Source organism: Chlorocebus sabaeus, chromosome 25, assembly GCF_047675955.1.
Source record: "Chlorocebus sabaeus isolate Y175 chromosome 25, mChlSab1.0.hap1, whole genome shotgun sequence".
NCBI lineage: Eukaryota > Metazoa > Chordata > Mammalia > Primates > Cercopithecidae > Chlorocebus > Chlorocebus sabaeus.
Window position 1 is genome coordinate 56,115,075 of NC_132928.1, and position 24,193 is coordinate 56,139,267.

General features: G+C 40.9%; 2 protein-coding genes across 2 annotated transcripts in view; both read left to right on the forward strand.

The window, feature by feature from the left end:
- Nucleotides 1–7,217, forward strand: part of ANKRD45 (ankyrin repeat domain 45) — a 63,052-nt gene extending 55,835 nt beyond the window's left edge. The window contains exon 6 of the mRNA XM_007989458.3: nt 2,994–7,217. Coding sequence (XP_007987649.2) covers nt 2,994–3,064 — 71 coding nt within the window. The 3' untranslated portion in view covers nt 3,065–7,217. The remainder of the gene's footprint in view (nt 1–2,993) is intronic.
- A 9,774-nt stretch (nt 7,218–16,991) lies between these two features.
- Nucleotides 16,992–24,193, forward strand: part of SLC9C2 (solute carrier family 9 member C2 (putative)) — a 96,296-nt gene continuing 89,094 nt past the window's right edge. The window contains exons 1-2 of the mRNA XM_037985941.2: nt 16,992–20,259; nt 22,220–22,320. Of these exons, the coding sequence (XP_037841869.2) occupies nt 20,133–20,259; nt 22,220–22,320 (228 nt within the window). The 5' untranslated portion in view covers nt 16,992–20,132. The remainder of the gene's footprint in view (nt 20,260–22,219; nt 22,321–24,193) is intronic.

Consider the following 24,193-nt stretch of genomic DNA (forward strand, 5'->3'; position numbering starts at 1 on the left):
ACTTGGCATAATATTTTTAAGGTTCATCCATGTGGTAACATGTATCAGTACTTCATTCTGCTTTATGACTAAATAATATTCCATTTTGTGGGTACAAATTTAATCTATTTTTTTTTTGAGATGGAGTCTCACTCTGTTGCCCACAAAATTACATTTTGTGGGTACAAATTTAATCTATTTTTTTTTGAGATGGAGTCTCACTCTGTTGCCCAGGCTGGAGTGCAGTGGTGTGATCTCGGCTCACTGCAGGCTATGCCTCCTGGGTTCACGCCATTGTCCTGGCTCAGCCTCCTGAGTAGCTGAAACTACAGACACCTGCCGCCATGCCTGGCTAATTTTTTGTATTTTTAGTAGAGATGGGGTTTCACCGTGTTAGCCAGGATGGTCTTGATCTCCTGACTTCGTGATCCGCCCACCTCGGCCTCCCAAAGTGCTGGGATTACAGGTGTGAGCCACCGTGCCTGGCCCAAATTTAATCTGTTTATCAATTGATGGAAATTTGGGTTTCCACTCTTTTGGCTATTACAGATAATGCTGCAATGAACTGTTGTATGAAAATTTTTCTGTGGTCACATGTTTTCCTTTTTCTTTGGTATATTGCTGAGTTATAAACTGATTTCCATTTTATATTCCCACCAGCAGTACATGAAGATTCAAATTTTTCCACATCTTTGTCAGCATTTGTCATTATCTTTTTTAAAAAAATTAGCCATCCTAGTGGGTATGAAGTGGTATCTTAATGTATTCTGATTTGCATTTCCCAAATTACTAACAATTTTAAGCATCTTTTCATGCTTACTGGCCATTTCTGTATTTTCTCTGGAGAAATATATATTTGAATTGCTTGCCCATTTTTATTTTTTCTTTTCCTGGTCATTAAAGGGAAGAATCTTTTCCTTCCTTTCTCTCTCTCTCTCTCTCTTTCTTTTCTTTCTTTCATTTTAAGACAGGCTCTCACTCTGTTGCCCAGGCTGCAGTGCAGTGGCACAGTTATAGCTCACTGCAGCCTCAACCTCCCTGGGCCCAAGTGATCCACCCACCTCAGCCTCCCAAGTAGCTGGGAGTACAGGGGTGTGCCACCAGACCTGGCTAATTTTTCTACAGTTTTGTAGAGACAGGGATTTGTTATATTTCTTAGACTGGTCTCAAACTCCTGGGCTCAAGTGATTTGCTTCTACCTTGGCCTCCCAAAGTTCTGGAATTACAGGTGTGAGCCACCACACCTGCCCTTGCCACCTTTAGATTGGATTGTCTTTTTATTTTTTAGTTGTATGAGCTCTTTTTGTGTTCTGGATACAAGTCTCTCATCAGAAATATGATTCTATTTCTTCCCATTCTCTGGATTGTCTTGTCATTTTCTTAATTATGTTTTGGAACACAAAAATCTTTATTTGGATTGAGTTCAATTTATCTGTTTTTCCTTTGTTGCTTCTGCTTTCCGTGTCATATCTAAGAAACCATTGCCAATCCAAGGTCGCCAAGATTTAATTCTATGTTTTCTTCTAAGAGTTTTGTAGTTTTAGCACTAATGTTTAGTTCTGTGATATATTTTGAGATATATATACATATATGTATAATGTGTGTGTACATATGTGTGTGTGTTGTGTGTATATATATGTATTAGGCCATAGGGGTCCAATTTAATTCTTTTGCATGTGTATAATCAGTACCTAAGATTTTTATGTTTATCAAAAGGAGTTGTGGATTTTTAAAGGTTAAGACACTTAACCCAGTCCAGGTATTACAGTATGACAGAATGCTTCTTGCCATCTAGAACTAATATGAATTATATGATCTGTTGAGCACACCCATATCACTCTCCTAGGAGCCTACCACTTAGTTTGTGAGTAGAACATACCTGAAAAGATAATCTAAGTGCTCTGTATGATCGGAGAAGCCTAAGTATAAAGAGAAAGCATCACGAAGAAAGAAGAGTTTCCTGAAAGGATGGGTAGCCAGCGTGAAGTAGGAAGGAAATTCTGGAATGAAAACACAATATTATGATCAAAAGTGGAAATGTGGGAATAAGGAAGTGGCCAGTACCCATCTGGCTGATTGTAGTTGAGTCTGTGTCAAGGTACATTAGAAATGTAGAAAATAGAGGTATTGAAAAGTTAACGTGAACATTTTATTGAAACTACTAAATTGTAAACGTAGAAGTTTAGGCTTTATTTTTTGGGGCAGCGGGATGCCATTTAAAGGCTTTGGGGTGGGAGAGAAGAGAGATTAAGTAGGGGAGGATAATCTGGCCTAGTTTGTAAAATGGATTGGAGGGAGAGGAGACTAGAGAAAGTGAGATGAGTATAGTTTAGGAGTGAGATAATTAAGACCTGAATTATTTTTTATTTTTTAAGATTTTGTGTTTTGCTTAATTTGTTTTTCAATTACTTTTTTTATTTTTTTATTTTATTTTTTTTTAGATACAGGGTCTTGCTATGTTACCTAGGCTGAACTTGAATTCCTGGGTTCAAGCAGTCTTCCTGCCTCCGCCTCCTAAGTAGCTGGGACTATTGGATATACAGTTATTCCCACCTCTCTACCAGTACCATTAACCTGGCCCAGCAATCCCCCCTCCTTCCCTTCTCACCTATGAAGATTTACCTCTCTCCCCCAATCCTCTATATCACATGTTCTCTAAGCACCTTCACATCATAGAATGTTAGATCTTGATGGAACCTCTGAAATGAACCCTGACTTCACAGTGAAGAAAGTGAAGAGGACAGAGGTTTAGCAGTTTATTCAAAATTATTCTCGTCAATGGCAGAACTAAGGATAATAATACTGATTATATGGGAAATGTGATCTCACAGCTTTAAATATAATGAAAAGGAGAGACTATTTGAATGACATACCAACAACACCAGGGTTGAATTAATAGCTGGTTCAGGCTGGGACAATCTAGTTATTCCATGCTTATTGTCTTAAAAAGTGGCTTCATTTTGTTTCATATTGCAAACTAATTAAATTCAATTTTAAAATCTGTTTCCTTTCAGGTCAAGTGAAAAGTGCTAAATCTATAACAAGCCATGACCAGAAGAGAAGTCAAGATGATACCTCCCACTGAACATACGCTTTGTAAAAGGCCACATTTTCTTCTAGTATCTGAAAGACAAACCTATTCATGCCATTTGAAATCAAGAAAACAGATGTGGGTTTCTTTAAGTATTTAAGTACAACATTACATCACCCTTGTTTTGTTTGACCTGTTCAGCATGCTTATGTCTGGACCCTCTGGCCTTGCCTCTGCTCCTCCAAGCCCAGCCCCATGTGAGTTTCACATGCTCCTTCAGGAAAGCACTTGGGTATAAATCATTAGGCTTTAAGAACTACTCAGAGAATCTAATAATTTTCTGTGTAATTGAGGCAATCCATATAAAGGGACATATTTGGCTATTTCCAGAGAAAAAAATTGTTCTCCCTCTCTGAAAAGGAAATCTTATGGAATGACACTTGGAGCAAGGAAATATTAAGACGGGCGTAGATTAGGAGCCTCTGGGTACAGCTATCACTTTTTATGTCCAAATTAAAATTCACCTGTGAAGTGGGATATACCTCTGAGTAAAACTCCTCTTTATCTTTGACCTCCTTCTGTCTGTCAATTAATTAACACAAATCTGTATAGTTTTTAGATTTAGAAGAGTTCTCCTATTCTATAAGGCTGGCAATACAGATGTTGTAACTGGACTGAAGGTCATCTCCTCTCCCATTCTGTTTTATATTTCCTAGGTTTTAAGTACCATAGTTGGTTTCATATTGGTGGTTTGGAAAGCCTTTTTTCTAGTTTATTTAATCAGGCGCCTCAACCTTCTCTTACGTTGTGACTTTATGGAAAAGTTTTGTAGAAAAGAAAATGGTTTTTAAAAAGCATTTGTTGTTTGTTCTTATGACTTTCTCTTCTTTGTCCTGTTCTGAAAGCCAGTTTTCCCTTATGGGAGAAGGAAAAGGAATGGGTAATTCAGTAATACTTGGTCAGTTGACATGTATTTAACCATGGTTTTGAGATAACTCTGTTTTAAATGTCTCCCAAAATTTTAAGTTTTTAATCTTTTTAATGTATGAGCAATTCAGTTTCAATTTTTTAAAACAAAAGAATACTGCAATAACTTTCACCCACCTTTTTGGCCGACCCAGTGGGTGTTTATGGAGCAGTACAAAGAAGACCTGTGTTTGCTCCTTTTTCTTTTCTTCCTTCCTTTTCCCTTCTCCCTTTTCCCTTCCCTTCCCCTTCCTTTCCCCTTCCCTTTCCTTCCCTCCCCTTCTCCACCCTTCCCCTCCTTTCCTCTCCCTTCCCTTCCCCTCCCCTCCCCATCTTCTTCTCTTTCCTCCTCCTCTTCCCTCTCCTCCTCCTCCTCCTTCTTCTTCTTCCTCCTTCTCTTCTCTTCTCTTCTCTTCTCTTCTCTTCTCTTCTCTTCTCTTCTCTTCTCTTCTCTTCTCTTCTCTTCTCTTCTCTTCTCTCTCCCCACCCCCACAACCCCTTCTTGACAGGGTCTCCCTCTCTTGCCCAGGCTGGAATGCAGTGGAGTTATCATGATCATAGCTCACTATAACCTGTAACTCCTGCACTCAAGTGATCCTCCCACCATGCTTGGGTAATTAAAAAATAAACATTTGCAGCCTGGGTGCTGGCTCACACCTGTAATCCAAGCACTTTGGGAGGCCAAGGCAGGCGGATCACCTGAGGTCAGGGGTTTGAGACAAGCCTGGCCAACATGGCGAAACCCTGTCTGTACTAAAAATACAAAAATTTAGCTGGATGTGGTGGCATGCACCTGTAATCCCAGTGACTTGGGAGGCTGAGGCAGGAGAATCAATCACCTGAGCCCGGGAGGTGGAGGTTGCAGTGAGCCGAGATTGCAACACTGCATTCCAGCCTGGATGACAGAGCGAGACTCCATCTCAAAATAATAATAATAATAATAATAATAAAAACAAATAAACATTTGCAGAGATAGAATCTTGCTACGTTTCCCAGACTAGTCTTTGAGTTCCTGGCCTCAAGCATTCCTCCTGACTTCACCTCCCAAAGTCCTGGGATTACAGCTGTGAACCACTACGCCTAGCCCATTCTCTTAATACAGTATATTGTGCGAAGACCAGTGTCCTTAAGCACTGCAATAATTTAAGAAAAGTCCAGGTGCCATTTTTGTCCTTTCTATTCTAACTCTACATTTTCTGAGCTTGGATTTTGAATATAACATTACTTTCCAGGAGTGTGTTCCAGATTAGGGAGGGATTCCTGGATTCTTAATTCAAAGATTTCTAAATTAGACCAAGGCATTTCTGGAGACCCCTTAGTATAAAATAAACCTATTTTCCCTCTTTATTAATCTTTCAATCCTTATCCTCAAACTTTGTATAGCTTTTGATACATTTGCTGATGCTATTTTTAAACTCCTTGTGTTGGCACTTTTATGCCAGTTATGATTCCTCTACTCTCTTAAAACTGCTTTTCTAACTCCTTCACCAGTTCCTCTTCTTCCTCTTGCCCCCAGTTGTGGGAATTTCTCAAAATTCAATCCTAACCTTTGGTAAAGCAATCTGTAATTCTCTATTCCATGACCTTCCCTGTCACCAATATTATGAAGAATGAGTCCTTCCCTCTTTAGGGCACCCATAGTGCAAATAGCCTCATACTGTGTTCCACTTAATTGTTCACAAGTTTGTCTTTCTGTGTGAACTGTAAGCTTTTTGAGGGTAGGGACTTCGTTTTGTTCTTTTTTATACCTAAAAAGTCCGTAAGATAGTAAGTTAGTAAATAACTTAATGAATTACCTTTTAGTAATACCTTATACATAGAACTCATTACCTCTTCATTAATTTATAGAGCTTGTACACCTTTATAAAAATGACTACCAACACTTATCTCCATATTTTGCCCCGTTTTAACTCCTACTCCTCTAGCAGATAAGCCATACATACATCCAACATTGTAACTCTATGCCTAATTTCTCCTCTGACCTTCTATTTTCTGAGCCTTCACCTTGAATGTCACTTTACTTTTTGGCATGTGAACCAAGTGATTACCAACAAATTCCTAGATCTCATGTCAAAGATTTCTTTGATGTGAGAATCTGAACATTTATTTATAGCTATGGATTTATAATTTTAGTCAATTTTGAGAGATACAGTATATCTTGTTACTTATCGTTGCACTGAATTATAGATATATTCATAGGAGAATTTAAATGCCCTTAGGCTTTGAGTTTGAGCTGTTACATAGGTAGCTGCATGACTTTTTCTGAACATCCACAAAGTAATTACTATTCAAAGTGCATACTAATAAATCAACGAAGCCTCCAGATTATTTGGGAAGTAGTCAATCAAAGGCTAAATTCAATGTTATAACTTTTAGACAGTAGTTCTTTAGACTTCTGTATTTAATTAACCAGAAAAAATGTAAAAAAATAAGGGGAGGAGATTGATAGGACATCATTAAGGAAACAACTACTATCTACTGTCGCTATCATTTAACAAAAGACATTTTAACACCAGAAAAGGGAAGAGATCTCAGTGTAGGGCTCTACCCTTTAAGTTAAATAAATTAAGTTTTATTATATATCTTTATGTTATTTTTTTTCTTATTTTGTCATATATGATGGAACTTTTGTCATGAATCAGAACTGGCCAGTGGTCCAGCCTTTGAGAACTACTGCTCTGGACTAAGTAGATTGCTATTTAGATTAACATGATGGCCCCAGATTGTAAAGGACTGACAGTTATGCCCATGTTCAGTCTAATATGTGGTAGATTGTATTTTCCAAGATGGCCACATCTCCCTTCCCACGTGCTCTTCTTACAATATGGTCATGACATTCCTCGCATAGAGAGATATGTCTCTGTTCTTTCCTCTTGAATCTGGGCAGGCTCATCACTACAGTGGAAGTGATTCTATGTGATTTCTGAGGCTAGATCATAGAAGGTGATGAGGGCTCTGCCTAACTAGGGGAAATGCTTTCTCTTGAGATGCTCACTCTTGATCAGCCTATAGAAAGATCCACAGGGAGGAACTGAGGCCCCAGCCCACAGCCTTGGTTGAGCTCCAGCCTGCAATCATCCCCAACTTGCCAGCCATATGAGTGAGCCATCTTAGAAGCAGATCCTCCAGTCAAGCCAGCCCAGCTGATGCTGTATGGAGTGGACGCAAGCCTTCTGTGCTGAGCCATGCAAAAAATTGCAGACTTGTGAATGAAATAAATGATTGTTGTTGTTTTAAGCTACTCAGTTTTGTGTTTGTTTGTTACTTAACAATATATAAATCACAAGTTTTACAACTTGGAAGTGAGAAATTGACATAACAAAACCTAAAATATGTGTCATTGTCTTTGGGACTGGATGGTAGGCAGAGGACAGAAAGGCCTGGAGGAGGGTGTGGGTGAAAGCTGTAGGCCTTCAAGTACAGTCTTAGCAGAAGCCCTAGGGCCTTCTAGGAGGCTATTGGTGAGTTTACAGTAAAGAGAGGAAAATGCTATTGGAAACTGGAGAAACCTTTGTTAGGAGACGGTAAGTTTGGCCACATTTTGTCTAAATAATGAACTCGATGACCCTGCTAAGGATATTTCCAGACTGAGTGTTCAAATACCACCTGGCTTCTACTAAATGAGAGGAGAGAGAGAAACTGAGAAGGAACATTTCAGCTTGCAAATAAAATTTAGAAGATACAGAAAAGAGCCAGTGCTCACTGGCTTTGAAAATAAAATTGCTTTTCATTCCTATCCTTTCTAGATGGCAAAAAGTTCTCTGCCTAAGGAATGGTTTCTGGGAAAAGATAAAATCCATGGTGGAATTATAAAGTCATTTGTTAAGAATTCAGAAATATCTAAGGTCGTGCTTTATAGGACCTTTCAGACTTTAGGTGGGCTTTCTCCATGCAGCTGGGAAGGTGGCCTCTAGCTGCTCTGGGCAGCCATCATCACCACTAAACCTAAGTGGAGAGAGAATAGCTGTCTCCCAATAATGTAATATACCAATCTAGGGAACCATCTAATTGGTATTGTCTGAGTCCATGTCCACTCCTGAACCAATTATAATGTTAGGAGGATGGGAAACTGACTAATCCTTCTATGTTATGTGTCTATCTCAGTTAAATAGTATTATCTCTTTTCAGAAGATGGAGTTGGGAGAAAACACACTGGGCAGCCTGTCAGCAGTCAACTCCCCAAATTGATGAGAATCTCCTTCAGCTGGATTTATAAAAAATGGTGAAATATAACCTTATTATTGCTTTAAAAAAAAAAGCTCCATGGGAAAGGATAAAAAATTTGATCACCTCTATATTTTAGTTATGTGCTTTCTTTAGTTTTCAGAACTATGTGTAAGCTAGCTGACTTTATGGATTTCCTCCAAGTTTTCCTGAAGTATGAGAATTTTTCTAAAGGCCATAGGGAATCTGAACTTCAAAACTTAGATTCAACCTACAGGAGTCTTAGCTGCAGGGCTTAGGTGAACCGAGTGAGTCTGAGGGGACTGCAGTAGGATAGGAACTAGGTAGAACCTGGAAGGGCATTACTCAAACTGATCTGAGGCAGTGCTGAGATCAGTTTGACTAAGGACGGAGTCAGACTTAATTTTGAGAGGAATCAAGGTGACAACCAGTATATAGATTAGGTGAAGATCAGAACAGGAGGGTAGTGAACTTGGTAATGAGGTGAGTTAAGTAAAGGCAGAAGAGGGAAGAGTAAGGAATGGGTTTCTTAGGAGCGGGCCTGTGAATAAGACAATTTTTTTTTTTAACATAGTTCTTGGCATTGTAGTAGGGATGGGCTCAGTGACTTAAAGTAACCACACCAGTTTATACAAAAAAGGAAGTCATAAAGAATATTTTAGGAGCTAGTGTGTGGGCACCAATGTTGCTTGTCACAGTCATAGAGCTGTTGACAAGAATTGTGTTTAGTCTCAAGTAGGAATTGAGACTCACTTGTCAGAGGTTTCTTGATACATAGTGAAGGTGTAATTTTACTGCTGTGATGTTCTCCTTGGTGCCCTTGGGACAATGATGTGCAGCGACCTTAATGAATGTGGTATAGGAATGAAAGAGCAGAATTTGTCACAAAACAACTCTTCTTTGAAAGTAATCCACCAATTGATTATTGTTCATTTGTTTAATATTTATACTGTATTTGTTTTTAGTAATTATATATGAGGCAAGAAGTATGTAAGTCAGGCATCATGGAATTTGGAATGCATTTGTCCTCCCATGAAGAATGGGTAACACTGTTTCTTCAAATTAAGGACCGGAAACCAGTGACGGATAGGAGTTAGGAAAATAGAAGCGAGAAACATTGAAAAGGAAGGAGAGGTAGAAAAAGAAAATGAAACAGTATGACTGAAAAAGAATTAGAGAGGAGACAAGACTGTGTTGAAGAGGGTTAGGGCTGACCCAGGTAGTGTTGGCATAAGAAATATAGAGTATATATTAAAAATATAGAAGGAGATTCTGTTTACATTAATATCTTTGACCATTTCAGCTATTATGTTGTTGTGGGACAATCAAAGATGGGAGAGATGAACAGAGTGAGTTCAGGAAAGGTCTTTATTAAAAGGTGATCACCTGGCTCAGTAGGACTAGCATCCAGGAAAGTCTGAGCTCCAGACAAAGAAAGCAGCCACCTTGTAAGCAGTCAGTGGCCAGGAGCTACATGATGTAGGAAGCCTACTTACGGAAGTGAGAACAAAAGCAGTTGATCAGTCTTTTACATTTCCACATTTCTGCATGTTCCCCATTCCTGGGAAACCATATTTTGGTATTAACTTTGTAACTTTGCAGTTGCGCTAGAGAGGTGAAGCAGGAACTCGCTGAGCCTCATGGAATGTGAAACTAGCAAGTACATATAAGGCTAGCTGAGCACAGAAGGAAAAACAGGCTGTTAGTATTCTTTTCTAACTTAGACTCTTAGACTATGGGGGAGCTACACTACACTTAGCTTTTGAAGGAAAAAGTAAAAATTTTTGGTTGTCTTTGATTATACTTGTAAAATTCATGAATTCCTTCTTCATCCCCCCTTTGGTGTTCACCATAAATGTAGATTAATAAAGAGTACCACAATAGTTTATTTTTTCTTGTGTAGGCACATATTTTTCCTGGGGGACTGGTGGGTGTTTTTGTAATGCTATCATTTTGGTGGTAGTTGTTTGGTCCACTATCGTTTCAATAGTAGACTGGATGCTTCTGATGAGGAGAGGTAAAAGACAAGGCAATATTAGACATCCTCCAATTATAGCTATAAAACCTATTATCAAGATTTTAAAGCCTCCAAACCATGAGAACCATTTTCCAAAAAGTGAGTTTGGGCTTCACCCGGACCAAGTCTGGACTGGGGCATGGGCTAACTTCTGCATTCTGGCAGTAATTTCCATAACAGCTCTTCTATTATTATTGATCTGTAAGCAAGAGTTGGTTAAATTAAGCTTACCACAAACTCCTCCTTCTGAGGCTAGGAGATAGTCTAATGCTAGTCTATTTTGGTATAGAGCATCTCTCATTTGAATGGCCTGTATGGCTAACAGATCTAAGGCTCGAGCTGTCTCATTGACTATGATCTCTAGTATTGCTTGCAATTTTATAATTTGGTTTAACATGTAAATAGGGGTGTGGAAGACCCATGATCCATCTTGGGCCTATGTAGCTGGCCCATATTATTTGATAATTCTTTTAGGAGGCCATTCATTATCTTTCCAGCTAGCTATCTTAATGTCCTTTTTTATGTTTGTGTTTATCTTTTCTACAGTACTTATCTGAGTAAAGATGTTTCTTCTGGTCCTTTTTTTTTCTTCATTATAGACTGGGTAACTTAAATCTTCCCCTTGTTTCAGTGGGAGCAAGAAGGATAGTCTTATTGTCTCTAACACACGGCTCTGGTCCATTTCTTGGGCAATAGTTGATAGGCTTTTGTCCCACAAATCCAGTATAGTCCTGCTGGTGCTCTCCAAACGTTTGGAGCATCTAGTTGATACCACAACCGATTCAGCACTGGAAACTGAGAGAGAGAGAGTGTTAAAATCTGGTACAGAGGAATTGTCTATGAAGCTTCTCCACTGTTTCTTATTCTTAGACTCTTTAAAATATTGTTGACCTAGATAGGTTGTGTCTCCTACTGGAGTCTGAAAGTCTTTTCCCCATCATGCTGTGCAATATCTTCCAATGATGGGGGTTTTTAATAGCCAGACCCTTGGGTTTGCATTGAACTTTGTAACAAATCCAGTATGGTAAAGTTATCTTGTGGCATTAGTTCTCTAGCCTCCCAGAGCCATTGGTCACCTACACTGGTACCTCCATATATATAACAGGAGGTGACTCCAAGATTAGTAGCAATACTTTCAGCTAGCTAAATGAATAGGTTCTTGGCTGACATTGGTGGAATCTGAACTTTTGGCTCCTTGGGGTTAAAATATTTATTGAAGGATTTGAAAAATCTGGACTGTGACATTGGACTGACTTGAACTTTAGCTCGTTGAGTCTTTTTAATAATGACTAATGGAACACCTAGGTTTGCTCCTTCTTGATCAAAGCTTAGCTCTCCTTGATGTCCTTTAGTCCAAAAAGTTATGTTTGTCTTTAATATGGTCAGATTAAGGGGGCTGCATGTTTTAGTCGTACAACCAATCTTTGCTTCTTGGCTGGCAAGCAGAGGTATTCTCCCTGTATATAGGTGTTGGTTGAACTCATGTGTGGTCCGTTGAATGTTACAATCAGGACATTCTTCTTCTGGATCTCCTATTATGATCATAGCAGCTTTACTGCTGACTCTTTCTTGTCTTAACTTCTTGCAGACTCATCCTAGATTGGTTAGGATGCTGAGGTGTGCAGCCTGACAGGCATCAAAATATATAGAAACAGATCCTTTATGTGAATAAGGGAATACCTGTGTTTTGCTTATGAGTTTTCTAGTTCCAGCATCTTTAGGATTGGCCTATGAGGGTAACAAAGGTTTCCCTATTTGGATTTCAAACCAGAAGTCATAGGGTGGAAGGCCTGGATCATAACACACTTGAGGTTGCCCATTTCCTGGGTCACAGACAGAGTAGCTGGTTTGATTATAAACACATGTCTCCAGGGGAGTTCCTGTCCTGTACATTTATAATAAGTTTCATATAACAGGGTCTTAGTTATACTTTTACCAGACCAAGCTTCTATTATACAATAATGGCAGTTATCTTGGTTTCCTCCTGTGACTGCTAACATTATTGTTATTAGTGTGATCCAGTTTATACTATGCACGGGCATCCTCCTAGGCAACAAGTTTGATAACAATTGCAAAGAGCATGACAGCAAGACAATCAGTATAAGCAATAGTATAACTACACTTGCAAATTCAATCTACATTTACTTATCTGGCACCAACTTCCTCAGGCTTTGGCCGTGCGTAGACTAGTCAGTTTCTGGTTGCGTGACTAGATCAGGGCTTGACATTTTCTCAAGCTTCAGCCATGCATTGGCTGACCAGCCTCTGGTGTGGTTGGAGCAGGGTAATCATCTTTTCCTGCTGCGCCTTGATTTCTCTGCAAGTTCGAGTTGGATGATCTGGATCTTGCTGACTCGTCCACTGGTCTTGGACTGAGGCTGCAGGTTTCAGTAGGCTGTGATAGATCCAAGGTGTAATACTTGTAACTTTAACAGTGGTAGGGGTAGACATGATCACAATATGGGGACCATCCCATAAGCGCCCGATGGTGGTAGGATTCCAGTGTTTAACCCATACAGAGTCCCTGGGTGGAAAGGGATGTATTGCATCTGTAAGGCTAACAGGTATTCTTTCTCTTACCCATGCTTGTACTTCTTGCATTATCTCACCTAATGCTTGCATTTGTCTTCTTAGGATCAGTTCTCCAATTTCCTTTAAATCTCCTTTTACCTGAGATATAAGTGGGGGTGGTTGGCCATACACTAACTCATAGGGTGAAAACCTGGTTAATTTAGTAGGGGTATATGTGACTCGGAGAAGGACCATGGGCAGTACGTGATCCCACCTTAAATGTATCTCTTGGCAAAACTTCTTCAACAGTTGTTTCAGTGTCCGGTTCATCCTTTTAACTGTTTTAGAACTTTGGGCGATAGGCTGTATGCAGTTTCCATTTAATCTTTAACATCTGAGTTAGTTGCTGTACTACTTCTGTCACAAAAGCTGGTCCATTGTCTGAGCCTAAAGTTAGAGGCAGTCCAAATCTAGGAATAATGTCTTTTAATAATATCCTGGTTACTTCTCGTGCCTTTTCTGTCCTGGTGGGGAATGCCTCAACGCATCCTGAAAAGGTACAGACAAACACTAATATGTACTGATAACCTCCAGCCCAAGGCAGTTCAGTAAAGTCTACAAGTAGGTTTTCACATGGCACTGCTCCTGTTTCCTGAATTCCTGGGGGCTGAGTAGGCCCTTGCCTTGGGTTATTCTGGGCGCAAGTAACACACTGCTTGCAGACGGCTCGAGTGATGGCAGTTAGGCGTGGCACATAGAAATACTGCCCTACAAGAATTTCTAAAGCTGTTTTCCCCATGTGTGTTCCTTGGTAAAACTGCTTTATAAATCGGGAGCAATGGCTTCTGGAATGGAAGCCTCCTGTCTGAAAACTTCCACCAACCTCCTTTTTAATAACTCCCATTTTCCTGCTCAAACCATGCCTTCTCGGAGTAGTTAGGAGTCTCTGCAAGGGGAGGCTCTAGTAAGGGCATAGTATAAGTCTCTTCTTTCTTTGTTATTTCTGTCATTGCAGCCGTTTTTTGCTTCCTTGTCTGCTTTTCTGTTTCCTATAGCCTTATCACCTCCTCCTGTTCGATGTCCTTTACAGTGGATGACTGCTACTTCCTTTGGAGCCTATACAGCCTTGAGGAGCTGCTCTATTTCTTTTTTGTTTTTTATTTTCTTTCCTTCAGTAGTTAACAGTCCTCTTTCTTTGTAAATGGCTCCATGAGCATGCAAGGTGGCAAAAGCAAATCTTGAGTCAGTATAGATGTTCACTGACTTTCCCTTCACTAGAAATGGTGCTCTTGTGAGAGCTGTTAGTTCTGCCTTCTGTGCTGAGGTTCCGACCAGTAGAGGGCAGGCTTTGGTCACTGAGCTTAATCTGACGACAGCATATCTGGCCTTTCTGATACCTTCAGATATGAAGCTGCTTCCATCAGTAAAATATTCAATGTCAGGGTCCTTTAGAGGCTGGTCTTTCAAGTCTTTTTGGCTTGAAAAGACCTCATCCACTGTTTCTATACAGCAGTGATACCCTGGGGCATATAACGGGGGCTTCCCATGCTCCGCATATTCTATTGGTAACAGTATGGCCAGATTTAGGGTCTTCACAGTCTCTAAGGTGATGTATGGATTCTCACATAGGAGGCCTTGGTATCTTAGCATCCAAGGGTTAGAGAGCCAACAGTGTCCTCTCTGTTCCATCAGGGTGACAACTGTGTGGGGTACCCAAATTATCAGCTTCTGTCCAAATGTGAGTTTGTTAGCGTCCTCAGCTAACAAGGCAGTGGTGGCCAGCACCTTGAAACAGGGTGGCCATCCTATAGCCACCAAGTCTACTTGCTCAGACAAATATGCTACAGGCTGATACCACAACCCTAGCATTTGCACTAAGACCCCTGTAGCCATTCCTTTTCTTTCATGAACATACAGGTAAAAGGGCTTTGCCATGTCTGGCAGCCCTAGTGCTGGTGCCTGGATTAAGGCTTTCTTAATTTTCTTGAAAGCCATATCTTGTTTCTTTTTTCAAAGGAGGGGCTCCTTTCTCCCACCTTTCGTTGCCTCATTAAAAGGTTTTGCTAAGAGCGAGTAGTTGGGGATCCACATGTGGCAGAAACCAGCTGCCCCTAGGAATTCCTGCACTAGTCACTTTTTTTTTTGTCTGGCTGAGGAATGCTATAGTCTCTTTTTGCTCTTGCCCAAGCTCACACCACCCTTGGGAGATGTAAAATCCAAGATACTGGACTCCATGGCCACAGATCTGTGCCTTTTCCTTAGATACTTTATAGCCAGCTTTCCACAGCACTTGAAGGAGACTCTCTGTCCTTGGATACATTGCTTTCTGGTGGGTGCAGCTAGCAACAAATCATCTATGTGCAGCAAGACACATCGGTCCTAGGTGGCGTGAAAGCCTTTAAGTCTGAGGCAGGTGCTTCTTCAAAGATAGTTGGGGAGTTTTTAAATCCTTGGGGAAGTCTAGTCCAGGTATACTGAGATGGGCCCCACTCTAAGGCAAAGATATCTCGGCTTACAGGGGCCAAATGAATGCAGAAAAATGCATCTTTTATGTCTAAGCAAGTGTACCAAGCAACACTAGCAGGTATTTGTCCAAGCATAGTGTACGGGTTAGGCACAATAGCATGCAGTATAGCTGCCACCTTGTTGACTGCCCTTAAGTCTTGTACAGGTGGATAGTCACCAGAAGGTTTTAACACCGGCAATAGGGGAGTATTCCATGAGGAAACACATCTTTCTATTATTCCAAACTCAAGGAACCTTTTTAAGTGTTTTTCAGTTCCTCAATTGGCCTCCATGGGAATGGGATATTGGCGGATCCACACTGGGTAGGTTCCTTGTAGTCGCTCTACTATGACAACTGCTTGATTCACTGCCAGCCCCGGGGGATTGTCTTCTGCCTGGACTCCTGGTAACTTAAGAAGTAAGTCTGTGAATAGTTTTTCTCCTTCAGTCACACTCTATCTTTTTCCACACTCCTGGCAACTACTTTCATAAAGTCTCCATTCCTCTGTTTTCAGGAACGTGAGTGTTAATACCATAGCCTTTCTTTGCCTTAGGCTTAAAGTCATGTCTCCACTCGGTGTAAAGGAGATCTGAGCCTACAGCTTTTGTAATAAGTCTTTTCCCAATAGTGGCACTGGGCAGTTTGGTAAGTATAAAAACACGTGTTGAACCTCTTGGTCTCCAATCATACATCTCTTCGATTTGAAAAAAGATGTATTTTCTGTGACCTGTGGCCCCGATAATATTAGCGTAGTCTTTTGATAACAGCCCAATTGTTTGAGTCACAACCAAGTGTTCAGCACCTGTGGCTACCATAAAGTCTATTTTTCGGCCCCTTACCACCATTGAGACCATAGGCTCCTTGAGGCCTAGTGAGATGGAGTCTGGTCTGTCTCAGTCTTCAAGGTAGCCATTGGCTCCTGCCAGCCCAGTTAGATCCATGTTGGATCCTACTACACCTTGCCTGGCAGTGGAAGGAGGCCCTGTCCAGTCATTCTGTCCCTGGTTGTTGTCCTTGTCCTTTTCTTTCTCTGGACATTCATCTTTCCAAAGCCCTCTTTGCTTGTATCTTGCACATTGATCTCTCAATCGGCCTAGTCTAGGCCGATCTTCCTGACCTGTCCTGGTCTCCTGACCTGGGCTAGCTTGTCCTCTTCTGTGACTGCGTCCACGACCACGTCCACATCCTCTTGCAAATCCAGTCTCTCTTTCAACCAGGGCTGTGGCCAAGAACTCTGCCTTTTCCTTCACTCTACGCTTGGCCTCCCGCTTTGCTTCCTCATCTTGATTTACAAACATTTTGATTGCCACCTGGATAAGGTGGGAAATGTTCATACCTTGAAACCCCTCCAGCTTCTGCAACTTTCGCTTAATGTCATTTTGTGCCTGACTCACGAATGCCACATTAACCATGTACTGATTCCCTGCCACTTCTGGGTCAAAAGGTGTGTAGAGCCGGTAAGCCTCACAAAGCCTCTCATAGAACTCACTGGTGCTTTCATCTGGTTTCTGATGAACCTCTGAAACCTTTGCAATGTTCATTGCCTTTTTCCCTCCAGTCTTTATTCCTTGTATTAGAGCCTCTCGGTATCTCAGCAAGTTCAGCAGCCCTTGTGCCTGATTTGGGTCTTTTCTATGGTTCCTTGTTTTGTACGAGCCACTGGAGTCTTACAATAATCTTCAAAGCAGGACTGTAGCCATTTCGGACAGGTCTGAATCACACTCAGCCAGGAGTCTAAGTTTGGGAACTGATCAGGGTGCCCAGGCTGTTGTCTGACCCCAGTGACAACCTGAAACCCTCGGCCAATTATTTCCTTATCTATGGTTCCCTTGACGGGCTACCTTACATTAAAGGAGGGCCAGTCAATTTCACAAAGGGTTCTTAGCCTCCGTGGTGTTAACTTCATTCCATAATCACCATAAAAACCTTTCTTAAAGTTCTTCAACATATATTCTAATGGAGTTGGCTTTGACACTTTTCCTCCCATTTCCTCCCTCACGGCACACTTTCACTCTCACTTTCACTCTTGGATTCACCAGACCGGGTCCTATTACTGGAGGTTAGGATGCTGCTTAGCCAGGTCACAGTCAACTACTGCTGTGAAGCTATGAAGCTAATCCTCTCAGCCTTACGCAGTGACCTAGGTCTGGCTAGTCCCACACTCAGCTCGGAGGACACAGTCTGGACTAAGAGATCTGCACCTCCCCACATCACTCCCTGTGTTGGCCTCTCCCAAGACTATCTCTTTTACACACTTTCACACACCTCCCCTGCCCCAGGACTCCTTATCAGATGAAACGAGCCTCTCTCGTGTCCCAGGTAAGCCTAGTTAGGCTCCCACATTCACACACATACACACACCACTCCTAACCTATGACTCCTCATTGGATGAAACGAGCCTCTCTTGTGTCCCAGGTAGGTGCACACAAACCCACACACTCCCAGTTGGGGTGGCAAGCCACTCTTGTCACCCTGCCAGCAAGCCCTACCTTGCTGCACTTGCTGCTCTATCGTCCCATTTTCTCCGTTCTTCCAGTTCATGTTAGTGGGGACATGAGGTTCATCCAAATTGGCAAGCCACTCCTACCACCCCCAGCTCCTCTGTTGGATAAGTGGTTGTTCCCTGGGAGGTGATCAAGCTCCCTTCCGTCCTTATGAGATGGACTTTCCTAGGGCCCAACCTTACTGCAGTTCAGTAGTCTGCCTGCGCGCTGCTCCTGTGACTGTCCTGCAACTCCCGGGTTGGTTCCATTTGCACTGTCAGGGGAAGGCTCCAAGACATGGGAGAGTCGTTGTCCTTCTGGGCTAAGTCTTACCCAGTGGTGCCAAGGGTCCCACAACTCCCATGTCCTGGGGCCCTAGCCCACAAGCAGAGGAGACAGAAACCTGCCGTCTCCAATCCCGGACAGGCCCCCAGAAATGTGGCGGGACAATCAAAGATGGGAGAGACTGAACAGAGTGAGTTCAGGAAAGGTCTTTATTAAAAGGTGATCACCTGGCTCAGTAGGAGTAGCATCCAGGGAAGTTTGAGCCCCGTACAAAGAAAGCAGCCACCTTTTAAGCAGTCAGTGGCCACGAGCTACGTGATGCAGAAAGTGTACTCACAGAAGCAAGAACAAAGGCAGTTAGTTGATCAGTCTTTTACATTTATACTGCATGTTCCACATCCCTGAGAAACACGTTTCTGTATTAACCTTGTAACTTTGCAGTTGTGCTAGGGAGGTGAAGCAGGAACTGGCTGAGCCCCAAGGAATGTGAAACTAGCAAGTACAGATAAGGCTAGCTGAGCACAGAAGGAAAAACAGGCTGTTAGTAGTCTTCTCTAACTTAGACTATGGGGGAGCTACCCTACACTTAGCTTTTGAAGGGAAAAGTAAAAATTTTTGGTTGTCTCTGATTATACTTGTACAATTCATGAATTCCTTCTACAATGTCAGCAAAAGAAAAAAAAATCAGTTAAAACAGTTGTGGGTACCTACATAGCTTGAGGGTTAAAAAATGAAAGCTTCCCCAGAACTAGATCACTTGGCTTCTTCTGGATTGGGGGTGGGGATAATGTAGGCAGCCAATCAGAATGAAAGCAGGTTGGCAAGAAACCAATGGGAAGTAGGCATGGAAATGGATTTTGGTGTGGCATCAGTTGGTAGTACTGTCCCTAGCAAACAGAAACATAACTGTGCATTGTATTTTGGGATTTTGAGAGCCTTCATCTCAATTTCAACTTTGAAGCAGCTTAATCTTTAAGGAACATATCTCTGATCTGGGTAATTTGTAGAAGAACTTAATTTGAGGGTCATTACACATGAGGACAGCAGGAGTTGAAGATGCCAAGGACCTGAAGGGCTATTTGAGGGACAGGTGAAGTGATTTGAAGATGTAGTATTTTGAATCTCTTTCTGGCCCATCCTCTGCTTCACACCAGAATCATTGTGACCTGTAGACCAAACCAGTACAAAACAAAGGACCAAAGATAAGCCTTAAATATTATTGGAGATACTTGAGGAACCTCTAGGATTTTTAGGTTAAGGCTAGCTGCAAGGAAAAATAAAACAGAACAAATCTTTCTCAGGACCACCTCATAGATTCGCATTGGTTACATCCTATACAGAGCACCAACTGAGGTGGGATACTGGGACTGAAATCTAGCCTGGTAGTCACATGCCTTGTTGTCAGGCTTCATTGCTCTGAGGAAGGGGGACTTTTTCTAATTCACTCGAAGGCATCATATGATCAAACCTCAACTTTGGTCTTTTCCTTTATTTTTAGGTTTATTCACCCTTATCCTCACTCCCGACCTTAACTGGTGTGACTCAACTTTGACTTTGTTTCCCATTTGCCATCTTTTATTTGAAGGGTGCTGAGAGAGGAAAGAGATATTAGGGCGGGAGTGGTAAAATGGAATTCGAGAATGATTTATACCCACAGAGAAGGGGGAGCATAACATTTATCCTTGCTCCTTTCCCCTCAAATAGTTCAGCCCATCAAATATTTTTGGACAGCCTATCTCGTGCTACATACTACGTGCACAGCCCTAAGGAAAGTTCGGGCTCTGGCCTTTGAGAAACTCACTGTCCAATGGGGAAAGAAAGCACATTACTATATCATTACAATGGTAAGTGCACCAGTCAATGCACCCCCTCTCTCATATACATGTAACAGTACAGGGAGTCAACACTAACATTGCTGTTAGTGTTCCTATAAAATGTTCTTGGAGCAAAAGGTAGGGCAAGAGGTATTAATGTGTGCCCCGTGACAAGAAGAGGCATGTTCAGATCTGAGTGTGGCACAATCTTAGGTAGAAAGGGTATGGATTAACTGGGTCTTGGTAGGTCTTATGTTCTTTTTGCATGCTATACAGGTCAGTGTGCAGAAGTGAAAGTGTCCATAATAACCAAACCACTCCATCAAGTTAGGTCTGGGGAAAAGCAGCAGCAAAAATGAGTTCTTACTTCTGGGCACAAAACAAAAGTGACAGACCTGATTTACTCTGCGGGCAGCCAGCTGACTACCTTATTGAAGAGGAACATTTCACAACGCTTGTATGTTTCATTGTTGTTTTGGGAGGTAGGTGGTTGTTTTTGAAACTCATCTTACCTCTGCCCTGTGAACCTTCTGTCAATGTGGAAAGCCATCACAACTACATAACATCAAAAGAAGGGGCCCAGTGAACTGACAAGACATGAGTGAATACTGTCAATCTCGCTTCATTTAATTATAAGTAGTGTCTATTCTATATTCCTATATTCAGTAACATTTGCTGAGCATGGTAGTGAGGTAGACATGTAAGAAGAACAACTTAACTTCAAGGAGCCCTCTCATGGGGGAGATTGGCAAACACATAATTACTATGCAATGTGTTAAGTATAACTATAAAGGTGTGGTCAAGATTCTCTGCTCACAAGAAGGAGGAAGAGCTATACACTGCCTGCCTGGCCAGACCTAACCTGACCAAAATATCTGAGGCGAGGGGAGGACAATGGGAGCAAACACACAAATAGAGCCCAGGCATACAATTCATGACTTACATAATTGATGTCATTCATTTTGTCCATTTTATTATGGCTTTTGGTGTGATCTCTCTTCAGGGAAGATAAATAACCCACCCCAACCCCAAGAAGAAAATTAGGAAAGACTTCACAAATAAGGACCTCTTAAACAATGATTAAGAATTCAACAGGTATAGAGAATGATATTCATGCAGATCGAGTTACATATCCAACACACAGATGGTTTAGCCCACAATTCAACACTAGGGATTAGGAAAAAGGAAAAATAGCTGCTTTAAAATCCTTTCTGGAACTAGGAATACTATACAGAAACAAATAAACAAATGTGTATAAACTTCTTCAATTTTACCCATTGTATCAAGGAGTGAAATTACTTTCTTTGGGAATCTTTAATATACTCACTAATGACCTTGGTCCCTTTTGATATCACAAGGTGCTGATGACCATGGACTAGCTCTATATCCTTTGTAGAGACAAATGCTCCAGTAGTAAAGAGCATTGCAGAAATAGTGTAAAAAACATATCTTTATCTGGTCTTACCTATAACAAATATAGATGCTCCTTGATTATCAGGTTGTGTCCTAATAAACCCATCATAAATTTGAAATATTGTAAGTTGAAATGCATTAATACAACTAACCTACTGAACATCATAACTGAGCCTAGCCTACCTTAAAAGCTTTCATAACACTTACATTCGCCTACAGTTAGGGAAAATCATCTAACACAAAGCCTATTTTATAATAAAAGTGTTGACTATCTCATGTAATTTAGTAAATATTGTACTAAACATGAAACACAAGAATAGTATGAGTACTCGAAGTACACTTTCTACCAAATGTGTATCACTTTTGCACCATCCCAAAGTAAGTTGAGGCCTTCTGTATTCAATTAATATTTAATGATGTGGTTTAACTTATAACTGGAAGTCAGGAAATGCAGAATCTGGGATGCCAATGAATCTTACCCCAGGCATAAATTAATTGTATTGTAGTTTATATATTGTCTCTAGAGGCAATGAAATGAATAACTTTAGATAGAGTAGAGGTTTCAATGCAAGAAAATGCAGATAGAGAATAATGAGTGGCTTTTGTTACTAGTGTCATGAAGGCAGTTTTCTCTATAGTTAGAGCTCAGTTAAATGTGTTTCTGGCTTTTGGGAAAATTTTAGAAATATGTCGCTATAGCTTAGGATGAGGAATTATTAATAGAAGGTGTACTATGTAGATGTAAAATTGGGCTTTCCATAATTTCTCACCATCAGATCCATTAGTAAGAAACCCATACGTTATCCTGATGTGTCACTGGGCAGGCACATTGGAAGCAGGCAAATCTGTGAGAAATGCCTCATCATGTGTCATATCCTTAAGAGACAGCATTTATAACAGATGTCAGTTATTCATCCACAAGAATATGACACTCAGAAGTTTAAAATTAAATAACTAGAGAAAAGAAATATTAATTAAATTGCTTTGAAACTTATCATGTTTAAATAACACATACATGTATTTCTTTAGGGCTTTTGAAGATGTGTTTAAAGAATTCCGAAGTCATTGTTTTGACGATTCTTTCTCTGTCGGGATTCGTGATAGGACAGATGGCCTACAGTTCTGTTGAGGTACTGTATGTACAATAAATTAGAGAATAAATTAAAGGAAAAAATGCCAAAAATAAAGTCCACTCCCATCTCATCCCTGAATGCATGGAATGTTTTTTCTTATGGGAACAGCTACTCAAAAAGTTCTATCTGGTATTTAAAAATTTGAAAAATAAAAAAACCACACAGTAAAGGACACATCAATTAGGGAAACTTCAAAAGAGCAGTAATAAGAGGAAAATGTGCCCAGGTGATGGCTCACGCCTGTTATCCCAGCACTTTGGGAGGCTGAGGTGGGTGGATCACTTAAGGTCAGGAGTTTGAGACCAGCCTGACCACCATGACAAAATCCCATCTCTACTAAAAATACAAAAATTAACTAGGAGGGGTGGCCCATGCCTATAATCCTGGTGACTTAGGAGGCTGAGGCATGGGAATCTCTTGAACCCAGGAGACGGAGGTTGCAGTGAGCTGACATCACACCACTACACTCCAGCCTGGGCAACAGAACAAGACTGTCAAAAAGAAAAGAAAAAAAGAAAACAAGGAAAGAAAGCAAGGAAAGAGCATCCCAGCTAACACAGTGAAACCCTGTCTCTACTAAAAAATGCAAAAAATTAGCCGGGTTTGGTGGTGGGCCTGTAGTCCTAGGTGCTTTGGAGGCTGAGGCAGGAGAACAGTGTGAACCCGGGAGGTGGAGCTTGCAGTAAGCTGAGATCGTGTCACTGCACTCCAGCCTTCATGACAGAGTGAGACTCCGTCTCAAAAAAAAAAAAAAACAGCAAGCAAGGATAATGTGTTTGCATTCTTGGGTTCATCATCTGCTTCTGAAGCCTTGCTCTGGCTTCCTTACCCTGCACACATGCACTGGCTTCTTCCCTGCTCTTGCCTTATACAAGGCCTGCTTATAGGTTGAGGTAGGAGAATTGCATGAACCTGGGAGTCTGAGCTTGCAGTGAGCCGAGATCACGCCACTGCACTCCAGCCTGGACGACCGAGCGAGACTCTGTCTCAAAAAAAAAAAAAAAAAAAAAAAAAAAAAAGGGGGCGGGGGGACCTGCTTATAAAAGGTAGCAGTTATGTTCATCATTAGGCAAGGTCACTGCCAGATTAAATGTAAAACATGCTTCATATAATATGTACCATAGATACAAGAAAACATTCATTCATTATCAACCTAGTATTAACTTCTGATTTCAACTGCATAGCAATTTGATCGATAACAATTTGCCTCCACTCATTCCTTTATTTTTTTAAAATGGAGATAATGCTTGTACCCATCTAGGATTGTAAACGCTTCTTCCTGATCGTCTCAAATACCACCCAGGCTCTCTTTTAAGTGCTTTGTATTTATTAATTTATTAGTTTATTAACCCTTGAGTTAATTTATTCACTCTAACAGCAACCCATTGAAAACAGATACTCTATTTCCATTTTACAGATGAGCAAACTGAGGGATAGGGAGGTGAAGTAATGAAAGTTAAACTATCGATTCGGCCAAAATAAACTTTTTAGGAGGGAACATTTATAGCACTTCAATCGTTGTTGTTGTATTTTCCATTAATCTGTGTACAACCTTCATGATTTATGTCTTATGTATACAATCTGCTATTTTCTATGAATTATTTTTCTCTACTGACTCACTTAAAGATTTTAAAATCCTAAGCCAATCTGTGAAACAAGTACCTGTTTAAGATTCTTTCCCTCACCTAAAGCGAATTGAAATAAACATCTAACAGTCAAATTAAAAAATGCTTACCTGTGAATCACCAAAAATATTTTCTGATATCACCAACAGTAGGGATACCACTTTTGAAAATACTGATTGCACACCACAAGCAGTGTTTGTGTAGCCCAAAACCACTCAATTCTCTGGTGAATAGAGGTCTACATA